The sequence below is a fragment of the Cricetulus griseus genome, chromosome 3 (assembly GCF_003668045.3).
Source record: "Cricetulus griseus strain 17A/GY chromosome 3, alternate assembly CriGri-PICRH-1.0, whole genome shotgun sequence".
Lineage (NCBI taxonomy): Eukaryota > Metazoa > Chordata > Mammalia > Rodentia > Cricetidae > Cricetulus > Cricetulus griseus.
The window spans coordinates 205,218,325-205,244,285 of record NC_048596.1 but is presented as its reverse complement, the minus strand read 5'-3'; the positions used below and the strand labels follow the sequence as shown (position 1 = coordinate 205,244,285).

General features: G+C 43.8%; 1 protein-coding gene across 6 annotated transcripts in view; it reads right to left on the bottom strand.

Moving 5' to 3' along the window:
• Positions 1 to 25,961, bottom strand: part of Nrp1 (neuropilin 1) — a 151,962-nt gene that overhangs the window by 69,543 nt on the left and 56,458 nt on the right. For all 6 annotated transcript variants that reach the window (XM_027404763.1, XM_027404766.2, XM_027404767.2 and 3 more), the window contains exons 4-7: positions 18,457 to 18,638; positions 11,250 to 11,477; positions 5,147 to 5,302; positions 2,869 to 3,035 (exon numbers count right to left, since the gene is read on the bottom strand). In XM_027404763.1, the coding sequence (XP_027260564.1) occupies positions 2,869 to 3,035; positions 5,147 to 5,302; positions 11,250 to 11,477; positions 18,457 to 18,638 (733 nt within the window). The remainder of the gene's footprint in view (positions 1 to 2,868; positions 3,036 to 5,146; positions 5,303 to 11,249; positions 11,478 to 18,456; positions 18,639 to 25,961) is intronic.

Here is a 25,961-nt window from a genome sequence, read left to right as displayed (position 1 = left end):
ACTCCCACCATGAGCACAGACATAAGTGTGTAAATGAGCTCTGAGTGCCAAGGGAAAAGGGCCATTTCATCTCAATGCAAACAAGAAGCTACACTTTCCTGACAGTCACCTTCCATCGACACTGAAGGGTAAAGTCCCTACACATGGCCAACGAGAGCATCTTCAGCTGGAGGGAAGGAGAGGGCAGAATCTGGAGCTCATGGGAGAGACCCACATGTGTGAAGGCAAAAAGTCACCACACATAATAACATGAGAACGTAAAGAAGCATTTGGGGCTGGGGAGCCCAAAAGACTTTGCTTCCAAGTCCAGGGTCCCCCCTGTGATGAATACTTATAGGTTTTCCTCAGACTCAGGGTTCCTAATTTTGAAATGGAGGAATTTTGGCTCCTTCCCAGGATTAGGGGATTAGATCAAAACTGTTTCCTCTTGGATGGGGGAATGTGGCGCATTAGTGGGGTGTTTGCCTAGCATTTAGGAAGCCTTGAGTTCGGTTTCCAGCTGCAGATAAAACCAAATGTTTTGATTCATGTCTGCAATTCCAGCACTCAGGATGGAAAGACAGGAGGACCAGAAGTTCAAAGTCATCCTCAGTTACATAGTGAGTTCAAAGCCATCTTGGGCTACAGGAGACCCCACCTCAAAAAGAAAAGTGTTCAAAAGCTGTTAAGTGGCCAGGACACCTCAGAAGCAAACAACAGTGGGGAATGGTTTATGAGAGGTACCACTGTCAGTACATTTACCAGAGAGTTTGCCCTTCCCCTCCACAGAGGTAGGCTGAGTGTGGCTGTGTGACAAGACATTGGCAATGAGATGCACAATTTCAACAGCTTGGGTAACTGCCCCAGGTCTCCTTCCTCTTCTGCCTTACTGATAGAGACATTTCAGGTAACAGCTACCCCTTGCTGAGGGTCACATGTAAAGGTCTGAGCCCCCAGCCAATCTGGGGGGTGGAGGAATATGAGTAACAATAAATCTTTCTTTTTGGGGGTGGGGTGGGGTGGGGCTGCCACGCTTCTCCTGACCACACTAGTCCATGAGAGAAAGGGTTGGATGACATTCTTCAGTAGCTATCTTAGATTACATCCAATAAAAATGATGTAGGATCCTATCCCTTTGACAAGTGTTTCAGGAATGCCTGTTTTCTCTCTGTTTTTGCCAATGAAGAAGTGGTTCATGAAGAGGAATTGCTACTACGGCAGTTTCTGAACCCCTGCAGGACCACAGGGGCTCCATTATTGAGTAAGGTCCACGTTACCCAGAATAGAAATGCATTACCATACAGACATGCTTAGCACTGCAAAAATGGAAGCTTCCCTCAGAGCTGCGTCTGTCATTCACAAGGAGCTGCTTGTGGGTTCGGAGACATGGAAAGACAAGCTACCATGAGCAAATTAATTTCACCTCTTCATCTAGGGCAGGCTTCAGCAATCCCGAGTGAGGCCTCATCTTTTCCCACTCTCTCCACATGGCTTGGTGTTGTCATACAGAGGTTAGCAAGAGTTCAGTCTCCCGTAATGGGCTCTTTCACGTTAAGTGTATGTTAAACTAATATTGACCTTTGCAAAGTAAAACAGAATCCTGTATTTGTGTTCAAATGACTGAAACAGCAATGGACACGGGAGAGTATAAACCACCCCAGCTTTCTTCTTGCATAGAGACTCTCTCTGGAGTTAAGTCATTTTTATATATCAGGCAATAAATAAAAGACAGGGTCTGCCTACTTTTGGGTCAGATGATTGTCATATACACAGAACGTCCACATCCACATGATTCATTAAACCATGGTGCCGACCCCATGAGTCCAAGCACAGAGCCTTTGGTGGTGGCAAGATGGTTAATCGTGGTTGCCAGTATGATGGGTTTAGAATCAGAAAGAAAACAAATCTTTGGATATATCTGCAAGGGGTCTTCTCAATAAGGTTAATTGAGGAGAGAAGACACACCCTAAAAGTGGACAGCGTGGTCTGAGGTTCAGGACTGCATAAAAAGGAGAAAGTGAGATGAGTACCAGCATTCATCTCTCTCTGCTTCCTGATACAATGGGACCAGCTGCCTCTTGCTCAGGCTGTCTCATGTTCCTTGCAGCAATGGACTGTATCACCTGGAACTGACTGGAAACAAACCCTTTCTCCTTTAAGTTGCATTTGCTGGATATTTTGTTGCAGCAAGAAGATAAATAAACAACACTGGTAGAGATGTCCAGAAGTCAAGGTTGTGCAAGGATGGGTACTCAGAATGGTACTAGGGATGACTCCTGGAAAACAGTTAGAGTAGAAGACTTGGGGGGATGAAGACCAGTGGCCATGTGTGTGGCTGCACAGTAAGGAAGGATATAAGAGCCTAGTAAAAGCAGGAGCAACAGAATCACTAATGAAGATGCATATATGAGGATTCCATACGTGTCCATGAATACAAGCCAGCAGATGCCCTCAATTAGCTACACAGAACATGTGTATTTTGCATGCTCTACTCCAATCAACCCAAAAAGCCAATACTTGCAGGCAAATATCTCAAACAAGCCCTACAGACAGAATTCCTATATTCTATCAATGACATAGAACTGTGGCAGAATAGGAGTGAACGTGTAGTCGTTGCGGAGGGGGGCATCTTATCTTCTTCTATTTGTGATGGAAGTGAGGCATCTACTCAGACTTGGAAAAAGCAGTGAAAAGGACTTGAGAAGAAAAGAGTGTTTTCTGGGGGCCACCTGAGTGAGGCCAGCTCTGCTACTCTCTCTGTGTGAGTATGATCATTTTCATGGATTGATTTGTGTTCAGGGCTCTTTCCTGTGTTTGATATCGCACCCATTTTTATTTGACAGCCTTGCTAGAGGCCAGCCCAGCTGTGCCCAGCCTTGTTCCACCTACCTGGATCCACTCCCGATAGGAGTCCTGTCCGGGAGTCCACCCATTTTCAGGGTAGTTTAGGCGGGAGCGCTCTACAGACCAGTTGGTGCCATACTGTGAGGATGCTGTGATCTGGTCGGAATGGATTTCTCCAGATTCCATGCCCAGAGCCTCCATACACTTGAAATCTGCAGACAAATTATAAAGGGCCAAAAACATAGTTTAAATTTAATGTGGCAAACTAAGGAGTTCACAAATGGCCTGGGGAGATGATTCAGTGTTAGGACCTGCATTTGGTCCTTACCACCCAAGTAAATGGAAGCTGGGCCTGGAATATCAACACTGCCAGTCAGATCCCTGGGGCTTGCTGGGTAGCCAGTCTGCCCAATTCATAGTCCAGATTCATTGGGAGATTCTGTCTCAACACATACGGTGGACAGTGACTGAGGAAGACACACAGCTTGATGTCAAATTCAGGCCTACACACACACACACACACACACACACACACACACACACACACACACACACACACACACACGATAGACGAGAGAGAGGAGAGAGAGAGAGAAACAGAGTTCATTAACAAAACCTGGCAAAATATGCAACATGGGATTACTGGAACATGTCACCTATAATTATGTTTTCCTGAATATGGATCTTTAAAAGTAAGACTATGAATGTCAGCACAGTTATTCTTAATACTCCCATGTGGGCTAAGGTTGACAAAATGCTCTCTGAGGTAGGGATGCGGTTTGGTGATGGAGTGCCTGTGCAGCATGAATGGAGCCACATAGGTGGCATGCCAGCACTTCGTCATTTGAAGTGGTGGGGCATACCACCTGTAATCCCAGCATCCTGAACTTCTGACCTTCAGAAGTTCATTGCTATCCTTACACACTGAGTTGGAAGCCAGAGATCATGTGTCAAAATAAAACTAATTAAAAATTAAAAAGAAGGGAAAAGAAAAAATCTTTTCCCTTAAGTTGAAAATCTCATGTCTGTTATATCAATGGAAAGCTGACCAGTATGTCCAGCAATAGAAATTTCACATTTTTCTAAAATTTGCGTCCTAACAGATAAGTTTTTGACTAGCCAAATAAGTTAAGTGTAAACACATTTTGGATTTCATTCTCCTTTTCATTTCCCAGTCAGATATGGGGCAGAAAACAACAGCAGCTTGGCTATGCAGGTCAGCAAAAGCAATGAGACACAGGTTTTTTTTCCACCTGGCCTTCAAAAGAACCCCTAGCCACATGAACTTTAGTCAGTGATTTTTCTTTTCATTTCATTCCTCTGTTGTGCAGAGGGGTTGCAATGCTGGAACTTGAATCTAGGGACTCCTGCTTTGCAGGCAAGTATTCTACCACTGAGCTATTTACCATGCCCTGAGCGTTTTAATAAAGTCTTTAAAAATACATTACTCTTTTTATTGGAAAGGTATGTAAGACAAATTGAAATATTCTCCTTTTACAGATTAGGTCAGCAGGTTTAATGCTTACCTAGCAGGTACCAAGTCCTAGGTTTAACCCTAATATTTTGTGTCCAGGTCACCTGTAATCCCAGCACTTGGGAGTTAGAGGCAGGAGGCTCAGGAGTTAAAGGTCATCCTTGGCTATACAGTGAGTTTTAGGCCAACCTGGTATACGTGAGAATCTGTTCTCAAAAAAAAAAAATTATAGTTGGTGAGATGGCTCAGCAGGTAACAGCCTTTGTCACCAGAATCCACTTGGTGAAAGGAGAGAACTGATGCCTGTCTGTCTGTCTGTCTGTCTGTCTGTCTGTCTCAAACACACGCATATACATATAATAAATTAATTGACTTAAAATGTAAAAGAATAAAAACATTCTTTTACACATCCTACTTTAAAAAAAAAAAAACTTTGTAAGAAAATGGTAATGAGACCCCAGGGTCACCTACAGCCAACAACCCTCTGTGTATCAGCTACCCCCAGCTGGTTCTGCCTGGAACTGTGCTTTGTGGTTCCTGACACCTGTGCCTTTGAGGTGCCAGGGAAGCTTCCCAGTCACCCCTCATTGTTTCCATGTAGTGTTCAGTCATTTTCCGCTTCCCTAACTGCAGAGGTTCACAGATAATTTTATGGAGGAAATACACCAAATGACATTTTTCCAATTGACACTCACACACAGAAAGTTTTTTTTTTTTATTCCAGAGAAAGATAAACAGTGGGCACCACAGTTCACAGAACATTTCTTTAGTGCTTTGTGTGGCCTCAGGTGTATGAGAAATAATGGGCAGTGTTTACTATAGGGCTTTGTGAGATGAATACATACTGACCTTCAGAGACGCTGCTCTGCAACACACTGTAGTTGGCTGAGAAACCTTCCTTTGCTATGGCGCTGTCGGTGTAAAAGACCATGGATAGAATGCCGGAAGATGAGCGGATCCGACCAGGTGTTTTCTGCCCACAGTAGCGCCCAATGTGAGGGCCAACTGGAAAAGCAGAAATACAGAGAATATCAGACTGTCCTTTCTTCTACAGAAGATACAAAAATAACCATTTATAAGCATGAGTCTCAGAAGACCTCAGAAGAACACAAAGACTGTTGTAGCCTAATACAAATCTCTCCTGGCTAATGGGTGAATAGAGCTCATACTGGAGGACTGGAGAGGATTTGGAAAGATGCTCAGCCAGGCGTTCACAGGCACAATCATAGCACCCCCCCCCCCCCAGCCAGCCTGGTTCGTCTCAGGAATGGAACACATTGGGGAGATGGCTCAATGCCACAAAGACCAGAGTTCAAATCCCCAGTGTCTACACACAAAACAGGGAGGGTGTAGTATGGTAGCCCAGCTGTAAGCCCAAAGGTCAGTAGGCAGAGGCAGAGATCCCAAGCACAAGTTGGTGAGTGATCTCTGTATTCCATGAGAGATTGCAAACAGAGACAAGTTTGCAATAGAGGAAGACATTCAGTGTCAACCTCTGATCTCCACATGTACCTGTGGACCCATAAACACACAGTCACTCACACACATGAGAACACATGTTATACATACACACACAGAACATATGCACATACATGTAAAATCAAAATGAAACAAAAGCAAAGTGGATGACTAGTAAGAAATGATACACACAGGTACATATACACATACACCAGAGCGAGGGGTGGGGGATGGGAGTGGGGGGGGGGTGCGGGGGGTGCTAGGTAAGCATTGCATTGCAAAGAATGTAATTCAGTTCAAGCAGTTAGGCAAGGTCCAGAATGTCCCACTTCTTCTTTCCCCAGGGGAGTGTCTGGGTGAAACATAATGTCCCAGGAAGCATCCAGGGCCACACAACCCAGATTTCCTTCCTCATTCCATTGCACAGCCCTGGATCCTAAACCACCCACATCACATACTTAGACAAAAAACTCTGACAAAGCACTCCTCATGGCTGGGCCCATCAACTAATAGACAATTCTAACCATTCAAGACTTAGAGACTACAAACACTGATCTTTTATATATGTTACAATCAAAATGAATGGATAATGTGTTTTTCTGAATTCTGACTGTTTTTTAACTCTTCCAAACCCAAGAATGGGGATTGTACTACACTGTGTTTAGTTGCCACAAAATGGCCTACAGCAACCATTTGTGCCCTAGGCTATGAATGGCCCAGAACACTGACTAATTTGTGTTAAAGTCAAATTCTGATTTGGCTCGTGTAGCTGTGCCTGTGCTAGAATGTCTTAGTTCATCCTTGGCAGTGAGTCACTTAGTGAAGAAGCCCCTTTCAGTCAAGGGTCCTCTCCATCGCTCCTTTCAGATCAACAAGACACAAAGGTAGTCGTTTTCTCTCATATGTTAAAGATATAGCAAATGGCTTGGTTTTTGAAGGACAGTCTGTTGTAGACCATCTTCCTTCCCCAGAAAACCACTGTTCTTTGCTCTTCAGCTAAGACTCACAGCTCCAATAAGGATCCAAGTTGTTGTAGACTTTCCCTGTGCCCTGGGGTGGAGGGACAGGTCTTCAAAAGGGACATGGGTCTCCAAAGACCAAGCATGTAACTGGTGCAGAAGGCAGCCTTTGCGGGTAAGGTGATTCAAATATCATAGCAAAAGTGAAACCCATAAGATCTGGTCTTCCCAAAGCCCCAAAGAACCACTGACTTTCTGGGGAGGGGCGATTTGAACACTTAGTATTTTAGAGTATGTCGATCCTTGACTGACAGGTTGTCAGTTTGACCAATCCTCTTAAACCAAACCAAAAAACAAAAACCTGAGGTGGTTCACACAGTTGAGTTTGTTTCTGTTGTTGTCTCTGAGAAAAGGTTTAATGTGTATTCTAGAATGGCCTCAAACTCACTATGACCTTGACCCGATGGTCTTTCTGCCTCCACCATTATAATTACAGGCATCTCCCACTATGCGTGGTATATGCAGTGAGGATCGAACCCAGGGCTTCACTAGATGAAGTAAGCATATCTACCAATTGAGCTCACTGCCCAGCTTTGACACAACACTCTTTTTGTATACATGAATCCAGGGCTTTGTGTATTCTAGGTAAACAATGTACCCACTAAGCCCCAGCCCTCAGCCTACTATCCATTACTCTGCACATCTGATTACTTGATGTGTTCAAAGTCATCAACCAGACTGAATTCAAAGGCTGTTCTCTCTACCATCATCCTCTCTCTGGAAACAGAGGACATGGTGTGTAATGTGGTTTATCATGAGGAAAACACAAGGGCATCCTGGGAGGGAGACTGATAAAGATCCTGGAAAGAGCATCACATTGGTCAATAGCTTTGAATGTCGCAAAGAGAATTTTGTTACATTTGCCTCAGAAAATGGAACTCTTATTGTTTCTACCTCTTTTCAGCTTAATCTTGGCCTGGATTTCTTCTCCAAGTGCTAGCTCTGTGCCAGGCTTTCTTCATTCTGGATGGGAGGCCCTGCCACTAGTTCAATGCTTCTTTTCTTGGCCAAGGAGCTCCAGGTTGTCCATAATGTATGCACAAAAACATCTTGCTGGAGCCAAGAGAACTCAGTTCTCTCCTTGCCTGGGTAAGAATCCCATTTTGGTCTGCAGTTATAAATGGGAGGCTTAGTGTCCATTCATCCTCTCCTCACGGTTCCCCTCATTTAAATTCCATTAGTGTGCTTTCATAATCTTTTACTTTAGTTTGTGGGCAAACTTTTTACAGTCCTAATCCTTGGGGTTGTTTCTTGATCACCACAGCCCCCTAACTTCCCCATCAACGCTGGCGAGGAAAGCAGCAGTGCCTGTGGAAGCACTGACAGCTATCCTTCCCCTCCCCTGTCACCCCATCCCTTTGGGGAGGGTGGCGGGGGAGTCTCTTTGAAAGGGAAACAGAAGAGAACTTGTCTAATGCAGACTCATAATTTAGAGAGTCTCCATGACTCACTGGTTTATAATGTTGGAGGCATGCTGGGTAAATCTGCCTTCTGTCTTTTAGAACATTGCCCCCAGACAGATCCCTGTACGTCTCCTTAGGAGCCCTCAAGATACAAGAGTGTAAGGCTCTGGCGACAATAATACAAAGAGGTATTGAATTTTCGTGAACAACAGGGGGACCTCAGCTTCACAAGCTAATGCAATATTGATCTGAGCCGGGAGGACAAGGCGCTCTCATGCACATCTCGTGTGCTCATTTGTGTTGTATTCGAACGGGGCTACTGGTTTCTTCTTTCTGTAATTGTAGACCCAAAGGCCAAAGAGATGGGTGACAATGATCACCAAACCCAAAAGTATAATGCAAAAAGTGAATCACTGAGGGCTTCAGTAAGGTGGATTTACAAGCTGTGAACAGCAGGACCCGAGTCCCATCAAGTTGGATGTGAAGGTGACAGAATGTTTGTCCTTCTTAGAAAACAGCACCCCCACTCCATTATCCTTCCCAATAATCATAGCCTTGCCTCAGAAAAAAGATAATCTGCCTTCTGATATGAAGAAAAACAAAAACCAAATGTAAATTTTTTTTTTGAGACAGCAAGGTACTTGCTGTGTTGCCTAGGTTAACCTTGAACTCTTAATAATCTTATTTAAGCCTTCCAAGATCTGGGATTACAGGCATATACTACCATACTGGCTAAAGAGGTACTTTTAGTGAGAGATCTTTAATAAATCAGAAAGGAATCATTTCATAGGCACCAGACAGGCCACTTAACTTTTCATAAATTAATAAGTCTGTTGGTAGAGAGTCTCTAGAGCTCCCACATTGGCACATTCATTTCTAGCCATGTGGTCTTACTAGGCTACTTTATCTGTAAAAGTAAATAAAAACAACAGCACCTGTCTCGCTGTTAAGGAACTCATTCCTGACTCTGCTGATCAGTTCTACAATGTCAGTGACAAGCAAGTTTTGGTCTTTCTTCTCAGCTCAGGCAGAGAGCTGACACACCATTGGTGTGAGCTCATCACTCCCAGGCTCCCTTGTCCAGTCCACACACATGTAGTATCCCCTGGCAGAGGCAGGCTTGGCACTCTGCACCAATTCCTCCAGGACTCCATGATAGCTTCCAGAGAGGGAGAAATGGAGCTGTGTGGTTCACAAACTGCATGCCTTGGATTCAGAGTTTCGGAGTAAGACTGCTTTTCTTCAAAGTCAATTTGTGTCAGTGGATAGCTTTCAATTACATAGTCAGTTAATTCGATGTTTGTGGGAAGATGGAACATAAAGTCATTCAATGGCTAAAAGCCTTCTGCACCTTTTGGATGTTGTTTCTGGCATGGGAATTTTGAGTGTTGAACTACAGTGACAAAAATGTTTCTAGTGCCACCGACAAAAAACCAGGAGGGCCAGTTCCCATTTTCTCTACAGAAGAGAAAACTCTAGTTGAATGGATGAGGCCAAATAACCATGGATGAATATACCAAGTTTTTGTGTTGGGGATGTGGCTGGGATGATTTAGTGCTTGTCTAGTGTGTGTAAAGCCCAGCGTCGTAAACCAGGTGTGGCAATGAATGCCTGGAATCCAAGTACCAGGAAAATAGAGATGGGACAACGAGGATTTCAAAGCCATCCTCAATTGCATAGTAAGATTGAGATCAGTCTGTATTACATGGGAACCCTGCCTCAAGAATAAAACTAAATGATAACTTCTTCATATTCCTAAGCCAATGTTCTCTGGAAATGAATCAACTTTGCCACAGTACAAAGCATGGGTGCGTAAAGCTGGTAACTCTTATATCCTTCTTAGTTTCAACGCAGTGATTTTCTAGAAACAGAAAATTACCACTTTAAGGAACCCTTGACACTAATAACAGTGTGTCTCTTTCTAAAAGTCTTCCATATAAGTTGGGTAATGGGAAGTCCTCCTCAGAAGTCATTTTTAAATGAAAGTTCTAGGAGGGAAGGCTGGGAATTTTGGTTGTAAACAAATAAACCCATTATTACACATTCCAACTATTGTTACCACATTATTATAATGCTGTTTTCCTAATTATCAGATTGAGTGCTTGGAAATCAATCAACACTGTTTGGGAAGCTCTCATTATCTAATGAAGGGGTTCCTGTAAGATCATTATAACCTTCTTCATAAGGTAAGAGAGAAAGAACAGCCCAAACCAATGTTAACTCACTCATTTACTAAATGGCAGTAAAAAGCTTTTCTAAAGGTAATATTGTTCTCTGCTGTTTACTGACAAAATGAGTGGAATTTTGATGTCTTTTTCAAATACTGTAAGTATCACCTTCATATTCAACCTGATCTTCACTCACAAGAACACCCTCCTACCATTTTAATGGTGGCTGTACATCGTCAACGGCTAGCTGTTGAGTCCTTCTGAGGTGTCCTTTCATATACATGCAGTGTGTTCTCAAGGGAGATCTTAGCAGCAAACTGGGCTAAGCACAATGTCATCAACATGGCTGCAACAAATTCTTTATCCCTTTGCTTGGAATCTTCATGTGGATTTTTGCATTCACTTTCTAGTTCTCCAGGAAAGTTCAAAGATGTCTGCATGGCTATTCCCCTACCTTCTTCAAACCCAGCTCATATGGTTCTCTTTCTCTGGTCTGGCTCGACCATCTCATTTAAAATTTCAACTACACCCCCCTCTTGCTGATATTGCTATCCATTAATTCTGCTCTATCATTTCTGAAATGAGTTATCTCATGTAAATGATGTTTTAATGAACAGAAATAAGGTCGTCCGGAAAACTATGCGTTGATCCCCAGGCTATCACAGAAATCACTCAGGACCTTGAATTATCTTTCATGGCCTCCACTGCCTCCACAGTGAAGGAGTAGGGACTGCTATTTGGGAAGGCCTTCCTAGTCACAGAAATTCCATCCCTGTCCTTCACAGTTTCATTTTCTTTTCCCTTGTTATTTCTGGCTATTTTTTTTAAGAAGTGATATGTGCATTGTGACATTTATAGAAGATTCCTTTTTTGAGGAATTTTCCCAGCTGTTCTTAGACATTACCTTCAGGGAACCCATCCCAGATCTCCAGCCGGTCGTAGCGACAGAACATTCCTCCTGGAGGATTTGAGTCTTGCTCCAGGTCAAAACTTTCAAACTCTAGGATAATCTCAGACATCTTCGGTGCAAAGATGATGTAGGTGCACTCCAAGCTGTTGGGGTATTTTTCAGGGAACCCGGGGGACTTTATCACTCCACTCGGTGCTGTGTAGTTCTGAGAACATTCTGGACCTGTGAGCAAGAGATAAAAGGAGCACAATGAAAATTCCTCGACTGCACAAGAAGTAAGGGGAGAAGGCAGAGGAGTTCTAGGAAAAGTCCGCCATCTTATCGCCATCTTATCGCCATGGTCATCCTCGCCATTCCCTGCTCAGCCATTCCCTAATGTCGACTTACATGGTAAGTCACACTAAGGTTTGCTGTGCTCACCATAGTGTCCCATTAGTGTAGAGCAATTGAAAGGCATCTGCAGTTACAGGCAAAAAAAGGGGAGGGGACAAATATAAAATCATGTGGGAACAATGAGTAAGTAAGCTGCAGAAATCTTGACAGAGCCCTAGAGAAATAATTACAGCCCCATTCAAGCTCAGATCTTTAAATCTCCAGTCTGACAGCCATTTATTGGCGAAATAGAACATTTACAGAGGCAAGGGAGAGGATTCAGCCAAGAGAGTTTGGGTTTCAGATTCCCCTGACAGTGAGCCGGTCACTCTGCCAGATGTGACCTCTGTCTCTTTGACAAACTGAATGTGAAAGGCAATTCGTACATGGACCCCGGGTGACTTGACTCTCTCTGAGCGGTGTTGACACAGGTGCGTGTCAACGTGTGGCAGTTAGCAAGGGCACCATAAACTGTGATTACAGCCCTGGTGCTAGGCGTCACCTGATATCAACACTGACACTATAACCTTCCCCCAAGAATCAGCTGTGGTGCAGTATCCATCCTAAATTTGCTGGTTCACAGGCATGTGTATAGAAGGTACATATTTACAATGTGTGATTTTAATAGCTGCTCAGGGTTATCAAGACTTTGGAAACTGTGGTGATTTGTGATTGCAAAACAAGAAGTGGGCATGCACTGCAGACTGACCTTGCAGCTATGTGAATGAGCAAGATTTCTGTCCATGGCATCTAGCACCAAACTAGGCAGAGTTGTCTGTGGCTGAAAGGTCAACTTTCCCTCGTGGACACCACTACTCTGACCTTCAAGTAGCCACACTTAAGTAAAGCAGAGACAATGGGGTATCCCTTCCACTTTAAAGATCTATTTACGTTTGTGTGTATGTGTGTTCTCCTGCATATGTGTGCACCACAGGAGTACCTGGGGCCCACAAAAGTTGGAATGCCTGGAATTAGAGTTATGGATAGTTGTGAGCTACCATATGAATACTGGGAACTGAACCTGAGTCCCCTGCAAGAACAAAAAGTGCTCTTAACCACCGGGCCATCTTTCCAGCCTGGAAAATGGGATCTTTCGAATCTCAGTACTGAATCCGAGAATGTTCAAGTCACCTTTTCTTTCCCTGTTTGGCTGCGATTCACAGGCCACTGTAAGAATTCCAACTGTTGATGAAATAAGGTGACAAGTCACGACTGTTTCTTGCATCTTGGTGTTCACGTGCACATGTCTGTGTGTGTAAGTGTATGTGAGCGTGCCTGCAGTGGCCAGAGGATGACCTCTGTTGTCTTTCCTTAGTGCCACCCGCCTGGTTGTTTTGAGAGAGGGCCTCTCACAGATTAGCTAGTCTGACTGACCAATGACCCAAATCTGCCTCCCCAAGTGTATTACATCACACCCAGCATTTTTCTTGGGTGGTGGGGATCAGTTCCTAATACTTGTCAGGCAAGTACTATACTGACTGAACCATCTGCCCAGCCTGACACTGTTCTGAACTGAGTAGCCTTCTGAGGTGCCCAGTGACTTGAAGTAACTTCTTAGACATCAAAGCAGATGGTTCTAGTGGCTCAGGTCAATTAGCCTAGCTTCCATCTGAGGCTCTGGCAGCTCTTGAGAGGACAGGTGGCTGGCTAACCTCTGAGCTAACAGCTGAGGAGTGGAGGAAGACAGGGCTTGTTACCTGGACATGATACACCTGGCCTTCAAGGTGATGAGGCTTGTTAAGAATGCATCCCAAACCTTCTTACGTGAGGCTCAAGCTACTCTGCTCTGCCTCCATGTGTTAATCTGTTTGATTATAGTTAAAAGCTCATGGCCCTCGTGTATTTTTGACAGGTTAGTTCTGGGTAAAGGTTTTTATTTCATCCTGAATGCTCTGGGAGCATCTAAGATGGCAGTGACAATGCCAAGTTAAGTCACTAATTCACAAGTTACATATGGAATATATAAAAAACTGTATATCATATACCATGATTACATATACACATTTTATGTATTATTATAGTAATTTATAGTCACATGGTTAATATATAATAAGTGCATATACTGTATATGCTATATAATATATGATGCATGATATTGGCAATCTTAGAATTTTACTTTCAAGATGCATTGTGCCTTTATGTCTCAACTCCTCTTCAGGTAAGAAACACCTCTTCTAAGGCAAAGTGCAAAGAGAGCAATAAAGCAGGCTTTAATACCGTCTCTTGAGAAAGGTTAGCATGCCCAGATGAGATTCTGTTTCAATGAGAAAAAAAAAAGTGTGATCAGAATTGATTCCACTTTCAGAACTGCAAGCCAGGCGCTGCATGGCTTGATACAGCAGAGAAATCCCAAGGGGTGATAGGAGAGAACGGGATTGAGTGTCAGAAGCTGTGGGCTCCATTCCTGCCTTGGCCACTGGCACACCACATAGAGCCTTGGGTGGTCTCTGAGCCTTCCTTGTTCTAACATGGGCCCCAAGCTTTGGATTTGAATATAAAAAATAATAACTTGTCATTTTCTCTACCATATACCAAAAATAATTTTTTTTGCTTTGTTTTGTTTTTTTGGAGACAGGGCCTTGGGGAACCCAGACCAGTTTGGAACTTGCTTTGTAGCTGAGGATGACATTGAACTTCTTGTCGTCTTGCATCCATCTTTCAACTGGGGTGTGTTCGTGTGCTCTGCCAACTGAGCCATATCCCCAGGCTCCAATTTTTTTTTTTTAACATTTTCCTTTCTCACTTTTATATAAGTTTGCCCCACTGAAAAAGTGCCTCCTTCAAAGGGGATGGGCAGTGGTAGGAGAGGGCTCAGGAACTTTGCAGGAGCTCCCAGGACTGAAGAGGAGTGAGGCCAGCCTGGGAGGGAGGGAGTTGCAAGGGGGGCAGTGCTAGTGAACAAAAATCGAGAGGTGTACCAATTTCTGGCTATGACTTGGAAGATGGCAAGTACCTATTGCGGCTACAAAAAGGCACATCTGGATGGTAATGACAAAGGGGATGGATAATTATAATAGCTAAGGTTTTCTTGGGGTTACAGTTAGATAGGATCCCCCATTTCCTCAGAGTTTAACCTTAAACTCCTTGTAGCTGAGGATGATGGTGAAATTCTACTACTCTTGTCTTCACTGACCAGCAATACAATTATAGGAGAGTACCACCATGCTTAGTTTATTTGGTGTTGGGAGTGGAACCCAGGAGTTCCTTTGTGACAGGCAGGCACTCAACCAACTGAGTAACATCCCTCCCTGGTCCTTGTTAAATATCTAGACTCTTAATTACATAATCTGCACCAAGTACCACCACTCAGCCCCTGACACTGAGGTCCATAGAAACTGTCCTAAGCTCCGTCAGCAGTAGGGCTGGTGGCCCAGGCCAAGAGGCAGGGCAAAGTTAGTGTGACAGGCTGGAGGTGTGGGTATCCCAGAGAAGTTTCTTTAGGTGAATGTTGGGCTAGTGGTCCAAAGTTCCAACATTGGGGAGAACAGATGTGGGGGAAAATAGGAGCTCTGGGGAGAGATTCAGGGTGGTCCAGAGTGACCAGGGGAGAAGCAAAGAGTTGCTAGGGCTACCAGGCAGGACAGTCCTGTCCTCAGCTCCTGGGATTTGGATGGCAAATTCTCATAATAGTAACCCATTGCTTGAAAACTTCAAAGACAGCATTTGAAAAATTAATTTCCTGGTTGCATTAAACTATGATCAGTATAATCCACGTGTTTTCCAGCAACTTCTGAAGTGGCTGAGCCCGGAAAGAGGTGCTGAGTTTTCAAAAGATCAGTAATCCACAAGTTCTGTATCATTAAATGCCTTCTGAGGAATAATGTATATTTATGCATGTATTTTGTGAATTTTTTATGCAGAATACATGTGTAGTAATAGAAAAGTGGGTTTTTGTATTCCCAACAACAGTGTTGGGAAGTGAAGCAAATTTTACATGAGGAAATTTGAAGATATTAAGAGACACTGGTAAATGTAATATATGAGTATACAGTATGCTTGTATACACAGACATTCTGTGTACTGTATACAGTGCATACACAGAGGACAAGAAATACTAAAAATGTGCACAGAAAAAGTCAGGTTAACTAGGAATGCTCCCTGAAAAGAGAGCTTGGAATCAGGTTTCTTAAAAGGCCAAGTGTGTCCTGGAAGACTACAGGGCCCTGAGGCTTGAAAGAATCACTTCATCTATCTTGCTGTAACAGTGCTCACGGAGGACAAGTGAGTGGCAGGTGCCAGAATTACATGTTTGTATTTTACCTGATTTCATATGCCTGTGCTGGGTTCCATTGACAAGGAAACTGATGCTCCACTCATGTACACCACTTAGGTAGTGGCAGAAGTGAAATTCACACTTTGACCATAGTATAGTCCTAGAGCAGGGTGCCCATTGTAGTAGGTGACTGTTGAAGGTAGACAATGGCAGGGCTGCTCAGGCCCTGTCCAGCATCCAGCAGGACTGAACTTAACCCACCAGGCAAGAGGCCAGTGATGGGTTCTAATGACAGGGGCTTGATATCCCACGGGGAAGTGTCAAATAGGATTAAGCTACATTGGCAAAAACCACAGTTTGGTTCATGGCAGTGGACCTGGAAGGAGTTTGTGGTTTTCTGTCTGTTGTATGAAACTGAAGAGAATGGACAACATGCTAGATCCAGGAAGTACACAAGAGAAGGAATAGAAGGCAGGCTGTGGGGTGTGGGCTCTGATGGAGGAGGATGAAGAACTCCCAAGTCAGCAACCTCTACTCCTCCCTCTGTCTCTCCCTCCACCCCCTCATATTTCTCTTCAGTAGCTTTGGATCTTTTAGAAATCCTGAAAATGGAAGTCTCTTCTTTTCTAACAGCTATTGCCTTTGATGATACCCTATGCAGGAAAGCAAGCGCATGTGAACCATGTGTGGACACATACAGAAATGTAGTGCCCTTTGAATAACAAGTCATACAGCTTCCAATGCAAGAAAACTTGTATCTATGTAATCATGGGTCCATTCTGATGCGTTTTTAAAACTATCAATTATACTATAAGTATGTGCTTACGTTAATATCTCTCTGTGTCTGTCTCTCTGTGTATGTGTGTGTGGAGGGCACATGCATGTATCGGTACAATATTAGGCCTTCTTCTTTTTTTTGAGACTAGATCTCTCTCACTAACTCATTGAGTAGGCTAGGAAAGCTGGATGACATGTCTCAGGATCCTGCTTCTCCAGCTCCCCAGTCCTAGGATTACAGGCATGAACTACTTACTACACCTCGCTTTTGACATGCCTGCTGGGGGTCCAAATCAGGTCTTCATGCCTACAAGCTAAGCACTTCACTGTTCGCCCAGCCTCTGCTCACATAAAATTATGCAGAAAGTTCTTTCTACATGAGGCAGGGCCAGACATCTCTGAAATGTAAAGAAGTCACACTGATGGTTTCCAAACTCCCTGTGGTCCTTCTTCCCATGCTTCAGTCACTGCTGACCCAGAATGTCTTAAGTTTTTAACACTGTTGTGACTAGATTTTTTTTCAATTTAAACAAGCACTTTCTCCTATATTTCAGAACAATGTGTTTCAAACTTAAGCCACTGTTTGTGGATTGTCAAGAAATTCCAGCTGACTTAAAAATGTAAATAACAGAAGCAAAATTTAATGCAAGAGGAATCTACAGTGGTCTCCAGATACCCCACAGTGTTTATGGGCTAACCTGTTCCAGACTGGATCTGGAATGTTCCCAGCTTGGTCTTATGGAAAGATGGGTAAGACTTTAGGTAAGTGGTTCTCCACCTGTGGGTCTTGGCCCCTTTTGGGGTCAAATGAGGTGGCCTAAGGTCATCAGAAAACACAGATATTTACATTATGATTCTTTACAGTAACAAAATTACAGTTATGAAGTAGCAATGAAATAATTTAATGGTTTAGGTCACCACACCATGAGGTACTGTATTAGAGGGTGGCAGCATTAGGAAGGTTGAGAACCACTTCTCTAGGTGGTACTGCATATTGAGAAGTCATCCAGTCATGTTTTGGAGAGTATCTTTGGTCACTAGAAGTCCAATGTGCTATCCATTGTGCCACAGAGCCACTTCAGGGTGTATCTTTGAAAGTGGTTGTAAGATGGTAAACTTTCTTTTTTTTCATGTCCTGGCCATAATCCCTCAAAATTGGAAGCCTATGAGCTGTCAGGCAAAGGAATTCGCTAACCACAGATTTAAGGTCAAAGGAACTAATTACCTCCCCGTGACACAATAGAAACCAAACTTCATGGCTAGGGATGTGGCTTAGTTGGTAGAGAGCTTGACCTGGCCTGCATGAAGGCCAGGGCTCCATCCCCTGCATGGTATAATCTGTGTGTGGGGCCACACACTTGTGCTCTTCCTACTTAGAAGGTGGGAGCAGGACTATCAGAAGTTCAAGGTCATTCTCGGTTCCATAGCAAGTTAGAGACTAGCTTGGGTTAGAGCTCTTGCAGGGGGACAGAGGGAGATGGAGAAGGAGAGAGAATATAGTAAACTCCAGCAGTACTTTAGCTTATTTCTGAAAAAAATAAGAATCAATACTTTTCAGAGAATTCAATGTGATGCATTGAATTTCAATAGTCAACACACATTGGGTGACACCATTATTTTTTTAATTTCTGAGTACTTTTGATCCATTTTAAACATTCTTCTGCCATACTATTTCATACTTTACTGAAAATATTTCCCAACATTTCTCTAAGGGAAAACTTATGTTCTTTATGAAGGGATGAGCCATGACCTCCATCTTTCTTTTCACGGGATCTTTTGGGAAACCAAACAGCACTAAAGACTCATTTAGTCATTCTTGCTCTTCTGTAAGTTACTTACCTCTCTTGAAGATTTCATAACGGATGGAAAACCCTGCCCCATGCGTCTCATAGTCAGAGACAAATTTGATGAAGAGGAAAGGCCCTGAAGACACCACAGGAGAAGGTGCAATCTTCCCACAGAACTTGCCCCACAGGCGGCCGTTTTCATTCTCTCCATCGATCACCTCCACGTAGTCATACCTTGCAAACAAGAAAGGGAGGTATTTTGTGAGGTGGGGAGAAAGGTCTTTTCAACTACAAAATTTGAGCAGCTTAACATCTGGTATGGTCCGTCACTAGGGAAAAAAATGCACCATCTGCATTTACTGCTGCGTAGCAGAGAGGGAAGAAACAGAGAGAAATGCAATAATTAAAATGGACTGCATTGCCTGCGCGCATTATCAACAGCACAGAACCATTAAGAATAATGGTGTCCATTATACTTGCAGACAATGTCAGTTAAAGTAACCAATTAACAAGGAAAAGCAAACTCTCTAAAGCACAATTGTCTATTATTAAGTAGTGTTGCTTTGTCTGTGGCAGGGGTGTCCTGTGCATAATGTGGGGCATTCTTTTCAAACTGCGAGGTTCCCTTATGAATTCAGAACGTCTCCTTGGCTAGAGTGCCCCTTGAACAATACTTTGATTTCTGTGCGCGACCTTCTAAACATATGGCCACGGAATAATAAACAGATTCTTCACTATTTCACGCCAGTCTGCCCAACTCCAGTCTTTTGAGAAAGGACTCTCTCTTTAGCCACATTCAGTGGCTGAGACGGAATACCTCCCCAGCCTACACTGTGTCACAAGGCATCATTTAAAGTCTGGAAGAAAGGGGAGGTATGTAAAATTGGAAAGTAACTTTGTTTATACTCGCCCATCAGAATCTTTAAGGGGATATTGTTGGGAAAAGAAGCAACACAACTGTGCAATCATCAAGGAAAACCCAGGCTTGGTAATCATCCTGACAGGTCCAATGATGAAGGATCTCACTGGGCTAATGTGTGCTTAGGGTACAAGGATCTTTAAAAGGCAGGAAACCATCAGCAGGAAATACAAGGTGTCCGGGAGTAGAATGAGGAGGTTTCCATCAGTCTGGTGTTATATTTCTTAGTGCTTTGCTTTTGTCCACTTTAGTTTTTGAAACAGGGTTTGCTAATTAGGCTGGACTGGCTGGGCAATGAACAAGCTCCAGGGACCCTCACCTTCACCTCCCAGTGCAATGATTACGGATGCATACTGCCATGCCTGTCTTTGTATGTGGTTGTGGAGTATTGAAACTCAGGGCTTCATGCTTGTGCAGCCAGCACTGTACCTAATAAACTATCTCCCTCGCCCTTCCACTCTTTTTATTTACCAAGCCACCTGGGAGACCGACAAGCCTGATTTGTCTTCATTTTCTCCTAGAATTCACACGAAACCATTGCAGTCCATTTATTTCAAACCTTAACTTGCTTTAAAAAATCTTGGGATATATTCATTTCAGGCCTGGCTAAAATATGGCAGTCACATAAACTGTATTTGGCAATTTAAAAGAAATCAAGTGGGGGAAATCTTCATGATGACCATGCAGTCGCTAACAGACCCATGACTTATGTCTATGGAAAATCCCAGGAGGCCATCACCAGGATGATATCACCGCTTAGAGTGGACAGCTCAAGGCTCTTTAAATTAAGGATGGCATTACCTCATCCGTTAAAATTGTCTGCCAGCTTTGTGTATATCAAGAAGAAAATAAAGCTGGCATTGATGGAGCTGAGCATTAACATATGTGAATTGTTGTCCAAATACCATTTCCCTTGTTGAGTATGCTATTTCCAGTAGTAATCAAGGGGCCAGCTAACACCTCCAATATCACTGACCCTTCATGAAATGTGGAAATACACTGAGGAGTTGTTCCTTTCCCCACCCTGGCAGAGATGCTTTATGTTTAAAAGACAAAGGGGGGTGGGCAAGGGACTGGGGAGGAAGAGAAAAATATATTTGAAACCCTAACCAACTTTCTGAGGTACCAGCAGCTGTGGAAGAACAAGCCTGGACCCACCGCAGCCTCCCCTGCCCGCCTTTATGGAGTGATTCTTTTCATGTACTGCTCCACTGACAAGAAAGGCCCGCAGGCCCTGCCCCACGCTTTCTTATAACCCAACTGTGATTTTGAACTGCTTACTGTGTTTGGTCTGGCCACCGCACACTCAGCTTTGCAATATAAGCTTTCACTCCCATCTTGACATGGTATGAATACTAAGCGACTAAATCCTGGTATGCTCCCTCTGCCTTCCAGGCACAAATGAGAGAGGTGGGTCAGGCACAGTGAAGAAGGAAGGGCACGTCTGTGGGAAGGGCTTTCTCCCAGGTATCAGAGTGCTCAGCTATTGCCAGGGAACCTCAAGAGGGGGTGGGGGAAGCTAGTCTTTTGATTCATATATTCTCTGATAGTAAATACCAGGCCCTCCCCTTGGCAACCATGAGAGCTATTTTTAAAAGTGTGAGGGGTGTGAATTAGAATCCCTTCCCAGCAAGAGATAAGCCATAGCCAGTGCCAATTTGAGGAAATTGAGTTATTCAGGGATACTATAGTCACATTTGGGTGCTGGAAGGCTGCTAGCATTTTAGCACTCCCTTCAAAGCCCTAGCCAATCAGGTCCCAAGGAATGTAGGCAATAGACTTTCTTGCACACATTCAGGAGAGTGGATCCTGCCCAAGCTGGGAGAGAAGTATCACTAGAGGAGTAAAGAGGAAGCAGCTTGTATCTCCCTCTGGAGTTGACACCAGCCCCACTCCCCACCATTCTCTGGCAGGCATCATGGCCAGAGTGTAGCTGGTGGGCAGGCTTCCTTCCTTGGAATACCAAGGCAGCTCACTCAGCCCTCATTGGCCCTGTGTCAGGATCCCAAGTTCGAAAATTTTGACATTCCCACCCACCACCACCCCTCCCTGCCCCCACCCGAAAAGGCTGTGCATTGCTCTGCTGCTGCTGCCAGGGAGACAACACCCCCTCCCTCCACATACTTAGAATGTCAAGATCCTCAGTTGAGACACAGGGCCCTGCAGAGTGAGAGAGAGGGTACCTGTTTGGCTCCAGCAACTAGGGGAGACCTGAGGAATCTAATTCATGAAGCCACAGGGGAAGTTCCAAGTGGACTCTTCCTGCTTCGAGGTGGGGGATGAATGCTGCAGGTAACTAGGGAAGGGGTCACCCTTCCATGTGGGGATTCAGGAAGTGGCACCTATGTCCCTTCCTGTCGCTTTCTTATAACCCAACTGTGATTTTGAACTGCTTACTGTGTTTGGTCTGGCCACCGCACACTCAGCTTTGCTGTTCACAGTGGCAATGTGACTCCTTGATTACTGCAAAGAAAAAGGAAACTTCCTAGTGTGGACTTTTAAATTATTCAGAAGGCAGTCAACCCATTCAGGTGGCATTCTCCCTCTGCTAGAGTCCTCTACTCTCAGACCCCTCCCTGTGTGGTGAAGGTGGCTAAGCAGATACATACTTCCTGGAAGACAGCATGAAGATCCATGGAGCCTTCTGCAATTAAAGCGGACTGTTCCCCAAGTGCTGAGTTCAGTGGTTCCATAGCTCTTTCCTTGGCTGTTCCTGGTCATAGGATCTAAGCCCTTCACAAGCCACAGGCTTTGCCTATGTTAATCCCTAACCTGACCCTACCTAATGAAATGAATGTCTCTAATCATAATAGTCATGCAGGAGAATGAATTCCTGTAGCACTTGGGAGCAGAGGCTTGCTGATCTCCGAGTTGAGGCTAGCCTGGTCTACAGAGCCAGTTCCAGGACATCCAGGACTGTACAGAGAAACCCTGTCTCAAAATAAATAAATAAATAAATAAAATGGCCAAGAGATTATTTTTCTTTTGGAAGGTCTGGATTATGGTTTTAGGAAAATGGGCAAAGAGGACAAAAAAAGTGCGCCCAGGAAATGAGAAACACACTGGATCACTGCAGAGCGGCTCTGGACACCCCAGAGGTGTGTGATGGTAAACAGATGAGGACCAAGTACAGATGACCTGTGATGCTGTGGTGTAGTGACTAATGGAAGGAAAGCCAGTCCTCTATGGGATATCTTCTGATACACAGAGCTACTGTGTTCAGACCCCATCTCCCTCCGCCTGGCTTTCACACACTCTGAAGCCAGTAGGAAGGGGGAATCTCAGGGTGGGTGTCTTTCTGACCCTCTGATAGGATCATCTCCCTCATCTCTAACATGGCACAAGTATAACTACAATGGAGAAATATGGTTCCCAACATCACCCTTCCCCCAGTTGTGTAGGAAACATGTCTAGCTCTGGGTACATATTGATCTGTGGGCTGGGAGATGGCTCATGGCAAAGCTTGCAGAAGTCATGGGTTCAATTCTCTGCACCCATATGGTACTCACAACCATCTGTAACCCCAGTTCTAGGAAATCCAACAGGCATGCATGTGATACACATACATGCATATAGGCAAAACATTCATACATATAAAAATTATGTTCCTTACCCATTTCTATATCTTTAAATTTTTATCTTAAATTTTGTTTTATTATGGACAGGTGCTTATAATTAGATAAAGTTACTGTACAAAGCACTAACTACCTGTGCTGAAAGCAGCAAATCAATGTGTTTGCCTCCCCAGCAACTTTATATTTCTTGGTTAGCAAACATTATCATTAAGATGTTTTATTTGGAAGTAGATCAAGGACTGTTTTTTTTTTTTTAATACATCAAGGAATCAATGAGACTCTCTGTGTGCTTTTTTTTAAATAAAAGAAGTTAAAGGAAATTGGATTTGATTTCTTACTTTCTGAAATGCTGGCCATACTGCATGACATTGTCCAATAAATTCCACATTGTAGTGTGTTCTCTACAAGGGACTGTCCCACAAGTGCTGAGTTCAGTGGTTCCATAGCTCCCATAGAACTTGGTCTTTGTGGGGGACCAGTTAGCAGTGGAGGTGGAGTAATATAATCCCAGAAGAACACAGAGTTGGGGAGGGCCCCGTGAGATGGAGTCTATGTCCACACAATGCTGCCTGCTGTTGTTACCTGATCCCCCCTCTCACTCTCTCTCTTTCTCACTCGGTGAGCACGACAGCTATGCAGGTACACAAAGTGCTCATGGAGGAAACACATCAGCCTCAGCTGTTGTTCCTCAGGAGTAATCAGCTTTATTTTTATTTTACTTGTTTGCTTGCTGTTGTTTTGAGACACCATCTCTCACAGGCCTGGAGCTCTTCACATAGGCTAGACTGGCTGGCCAGTGAACTCACCCCAGCATACCCTCAGCCAGTCACTCTTGCTATATCTTTCAAACCTGTTTTCTGGAAGGGTTGTGTCTTTGTGCTATAACTAACTATTCACACTAATCCAGTGTTTCTTCACCTGGTTACTCTGAGGTGTGCTACCTCCTCTAATCTTTCATTAGTTTTTCTTGTTAGAGTGATGCAAACAACATCTTCATGTCAGCCTTCCATAGCTCTAACAGGCTCCTGTTATACCCAACTTCTTCTAGTGATAATTATTTATTATTATTATTATTATTATTATTATTATTATTATTATTATTGGTGGTGGTGGTGGTGTGTGTATGTGTATTTGTGAACACATGTATTCGTGCACTGAGGCCATAGGTCAACTTTGAGTGTTGTTCCTCAAGTACTGTGCATAGATGTTTACAAAGTGGAGTCAGAGATAGGTTGATAAATGGTAGTTTATTGGGGGAAAAGTACTCAGGCAAGGCAGCCAGTCACCAGGTTTGCACCTGAGCAGGATGGACCCAGAAAATGCTTCCCAGTCAGCCCAGCCAGGCAAAAGGAGCCAAGTGCATGCCTCCCTCCTTCTTAAACCCTTGTTACCTAACTCTGACCATGCCCAAGCGGGTGTGGTCAGTAGTATCTCTAATCAGGATTTTTTCCTACAATTGTGTACCCTGATTGTTTTTGAGACGGGTTCTCTCACTGCTCTGGGTCCTGCTGATTCAGCTAGACTGGATGATCAGCCCCAGGGATCACTTAGTTTTGCATCCTCAGCACTGGAATAACAAGCAAAGTCACTGAACTTAGCTTTTTTTTGGAGGTTCTGGGAACGGAACTCAATGCTCATGCTGGCATGGCAAGCATTTTACCTGGGCTATCAGTTCCCCTGACTCTGAGACGGTCAACTTTTAAGGTGGAAAGTTTACATGAGTTCACAGCTTTGTAGGTTTCAGTTGGAAGTGGCACATTGGCTTTGGGCCTGTGATGAGCATGCACAGTGGAGGACCTGGTGAAACAAAGGTGCTCATCTCATGGCCAGAAAGCAAGGAGAAGAAAGGGGCTCAAGCCACTTGGGCATGGTCAGAGTTATGTAACAAGGATTTGAGAAGGAGGGAGGGATGCACTCGGCTTGCTTTTGCCTGCCCCAAGTCCCTGTGAACTGAGGACCTTGTACATACACAGACACTCCTTTCAAAGACCCACTGTCTCCCAAAGCACCACCTGAGGACCTGGGGACACACTCAAGATGCAAATTAGGGCAATTTTAGTGTGTGCAAAGGTAAGAGTGTAAAAAGAGAGATGGTGCATTCCTGACCCCCAGAAGGCTGAAAGTAACCATGGGCCTTCCTCTATTGTGTGGTCTCCTCCAGTCCAGGCTGTGTGTGTTCAGGGACCTTGTAGTGAGAATAAAGTTCAGTTCCACATAGGTGTGGCAGTCTGATCATTTTTAGGGCCCTGTCCAGTGTTCCCAGGTCTCTTCCTTGAAACAGAGGCAGGCTATGACAGGGCTGCTTCCTCAGCGCCCAGCCTGCAGTCCAATTTCTATAATAGCCACACAAAATGTATTCACAGAGTCACACTGGAGACAGTCCTACTTTATTATGCTGTCATGTTCCCTGTAAAGTTCGTTTCTATGCTCATAAACAAATGTTCCATTCTTACAGCATTTCCCCCTGGGTTCCTTTCATTCTTTCATCCATCTACCAACCTACTTACCTATCAGATGAGCTACATATTATCTATCAAGCTAATCTAGTGTCTCTACAGGTACCTACCTATCATTTATCTATTTTCCTATCATCTTTTTATCAATCTATATCAATTAACCTGTTACCTATTTTTTCATTACCTATCTAATCTATTATCAATCATCCATCTATGAACCTATCATCTACCAATTAAGCTATCTATCTATCTATCTATCTATCTATCTATCTATCTATCTATCATCTATTTATCTCAACTATTTACCATCCACCCACTCACCCACCCCTCTGTCTTCCCTTTTCTATGTAGAATCACGATCACACCACAGCAGTTTTTTGTTTAGGGTTCATTTTTACTTAGTGTGACACTCAGTTTGTATTCTTTTTTGTCAGTAGGTTTATCAACATGCACTGTAGATCTAAATTCTTAACCATAAACAGTAGCATGATATTTCTTGCCATATCTATCCATAATCCATGTGCTTATGCATATTTGCATTATGTAAAATGCTGTTATAGTGGCCAGAGCACATTTGACATTGGCAACCCCACTGGGGACAGTGATA